This window comes from Lissotriton vulgaris, chromosome 11 (genome assembly GCF_964263255.1).
Source record: "Lissotriton vulgaris chromosome 11, aLisVul1.2, whole genome shotgun sequence".
NCBI lineage: Eukaryota > Metazoa > Chordata > Amphibia > Caudata > Salamandridae > Lissotriton > Lissotriton vulgaris.
In genome coordinates this window covers 497955335-497958133 of record NC_141699.1, presented here as the reverse complement: position 1 = coordinate 497958133, position 2799 = coordinate 497955335, and the positions used below count along the sequence as shown (strand labels likewise).

The window sequence follows — 2799 nt, the reverse complement described above, 5'->3', positions numbered from 1 at the left end:
AGAACGAGAATTAAACAGTGGCCGTATCCATTTCAAAGCAAAAATGCCACGTGTTCTATTATCAGAACTTCACTCTTGTGTCTATTTTGTGTGCCACGCGGTGAGGCGAGTACAATAGTCCAGCGTCACTCGCTGGAACACTCTTCCACAGAGCAGCTCACAACTTTCTGAAAATGTGGAAAGGGTGGATCTTTGGTTGGCAGCAGCCGGCTCTGGAAGGGTGGGCGTTGGGCTGGAACGGATGCCAGGCCTGATGTCGTCACTGTAACTCGATCTTTGAGCCGTTGGGCTGCCTTTAAATCCCGGCAAAGCCGGCGAGTAGCTCACAAATCCCTCTACAGCCAGAGGAGCCCGCAAGCGCAGACAGACAGTACATGAAAGTGCAGAGCCGCCGACGCCCCTTCGCCATGTCCACCTCTCTGAGAGTCAGCCCTTCCATCCACGGCTATCACTTCGACACCGCCGCGCGCAAGAAAGCCGTGGCCAACATCTTCGAGCGCATCGACGAGGAGTCTCTTCAGCGGCTCTTCAAGAAGTGCGGCGACAAGAAAGCCGAGGAGCGCGCCAAGATCATCTTCGACATCGAGCAGGACCTGGATGAGAAGGCGAGGGCGCTGATGGCGCTGAAGCAGCGCACCAGGGACAAACTGGTCCAGTTCTTGAAAATGGCCAAGCATTCCCTGAAACTTATCTGAGAGGCCTCCAGAAGGAGGAAAGACGACAGACAGCACAGACCGTTCAGCATTACAGGAATGCTTTGCATCTCGCGTGCAAGCAGCCGGGGAGAGCGCCCCCGGGCACCTTCAGCAGGCGGTGCGCAGGGCACAGGCAGACAGCACAGAGGCTTCTGGGCAGTGCCCGAGCACACAGAGAATTCAGCACAGAGACTTACTGCCAGTGCCTGGCCATAGAAGAATGCTGCACGCGACTTCCAGCAACACCGAGCTGTCCAGTCAGGACATGGACGCAGAGGCACGGAGTACAGAGCCATGGTGCAGAGGCATGCAGCAGCACAGAGACTGGCACTGCAACACGCAGCACCGAGACTTCCAGGCAGAGCCGGGGAGCAAATGCATGCGGCTCAGTGCCTGGCAGCAGCATGTGGGACTTCCATGCCGTCCCTGTGCGCAGTCAGTGGCATGCAACACAGAGACTTGTGCATTGTCTGGCAACGTCATGTGGCACAGAGACTTCCCTGCAGTGCCCGGGCATAGTGGCATGCAGCAGTGAGACGCCCACACAGTGCACGGGCGGAGAAGTATGCAGAGCAATGAACTGAAGTGGCAAAACAGGCAACCTGCCCTCATAAGGAGGCTACAACATCTCTCCCCAGCTGTAGCCGGAAGTATGACTGATGACGCACTCTTGACTCACTGACTGTGAACGCTGCCACCACAGGCTGACTGCTGGTAACCGCGGCGGGTGGCAGTGACCTGACACTTAACGACTCTGAAATGAAGGCATTATAAAGACTGCACTCATAAAGGCTACGTAAGCAAAAGACTTTCATAAACTCAGCGAACTTTTTTTTGCCAAACACAAAGATGCGATTTGTTCTATTTCTCGTGTGACTGTTGGCACAAAACAAAAAATAATGAAGCCTGAAGCTGAAAGAAGCACTTACTGTGAAGATCTATTTGCGAACATTGTTTTCACTCTTTGATTACAAACGTCTTGCAGCTACCGGTTTTGAGTTTGAGATTGTGTATTTGATATTCAAAACAAGTGGTTCTTTGTTGGTATTTCACGAAGAGGCTGCAATCTTATCAAGTATAATTTATGTCACTTGGCGTGGACCAAGGAAAGCTAATAAATTATTATAATAATTTACTCACGTTGTGTTCTGCCCGTTTTATTTTTCAACAAGATTCTGCATGTACATATTATTCCTGTTGTGTTTGTTTCATTCTGGGTGGAAGGCTTAACTTGAGGGTGTGTGTGGGGAGACGCTGGTCATTTGTATCCATTTACTAAAGCACGTCCAGCAAAATGATTTCAGAGAATAGGTGTTTGTTTGCAGAACATACATTATCATTAGTCAATCCATTAAAAAACAAAACTGTGCCACATGTGTTCAATCCTCATAATTGTGAAAAGGGTATGCCATGGCGAATTGTGACATCATTCGAACAGCTGTAGCTAGAGATGGGAACTGTCCGCAATGTTCCAAGAGAAAGCATGCATATGTCCAATACAATACAATGTAAACCCAATCAGCAACCTCCAGCAAAGTGTACCTTAGTTTAAAACATAGCAGGTCCTGCAAATAACATATTGATTATTTTACAAAAGCACGAAAAGGTTCATATTCACCAAATGACTAGCAACAAATAGACGATATGTGTGTACATTTACTAAGTGCATTATTACGTTTCCCTTTGGAAGATTGAGTTTACTATTTAGCAAAAGCACGAATAAGTTCAATGTCACCAAATATCTGAAAACGAAAAATCCAAGATAACTGCATATTTACTAAAACATTATGATTTTCCCTATGCCAGGATGTTCGTACATTCACTAAATGAATCATGACGTTTCCATTCATCAAACTTGTTAATATCTGTGACTGAGGGAGTCTGCTTGCCTTGATGCAGCCAGTAGCCGCAGCACTTAGGATGATCTCACAAAAATTGCCTAGTATCTGTTTTACGGGTCTAAATCACATGAGCTCTAATTTACACAAATATTTCCGACATTATCTATACCTTGGCCATTAATCGCGATTCACCGCGATTGACAGTACACCATTTCCCCACACACATTTCGCCAGTTAAAGCCTTGTAGAATTATTGTGGGAAA

At 47.3% G+C, this 2799-nt stretch overlaps 1 protein-coding gene across 1 annotated transcript; it reads left to right on the top strand.

Annotated features, from left to right (window-relative positions):
• Window positions 1-285: 285 nt before the first annotated feature.
• TCIM (transcriptional and immune response regulator) lies at window positions 286-1830 on the top strand. Its single transcript, XM_086943564.1, has one exon. The coding sequence runs from the start codon at window positions 375-377 to the stop codon at window positions 693-695; it is 321 nt and encodes a 106-aa protein (XP_086799690.1). The 5' UTR covers window positions 286-374; the 3' UTR covers window positions 696-1830.
• Window positions 1831-2799: the final 969 nt, after the last annotated feature.

Bases quoted from the DNA above. Each gene is read 5' to 3' on its own strand.
- TCIM (XM_086943564.1), top strand. From the start codon at position 375: ATGAAAGTGCAGAGCCGCCGACGCCCCTTCGCCATGTCCACCTCTCTG.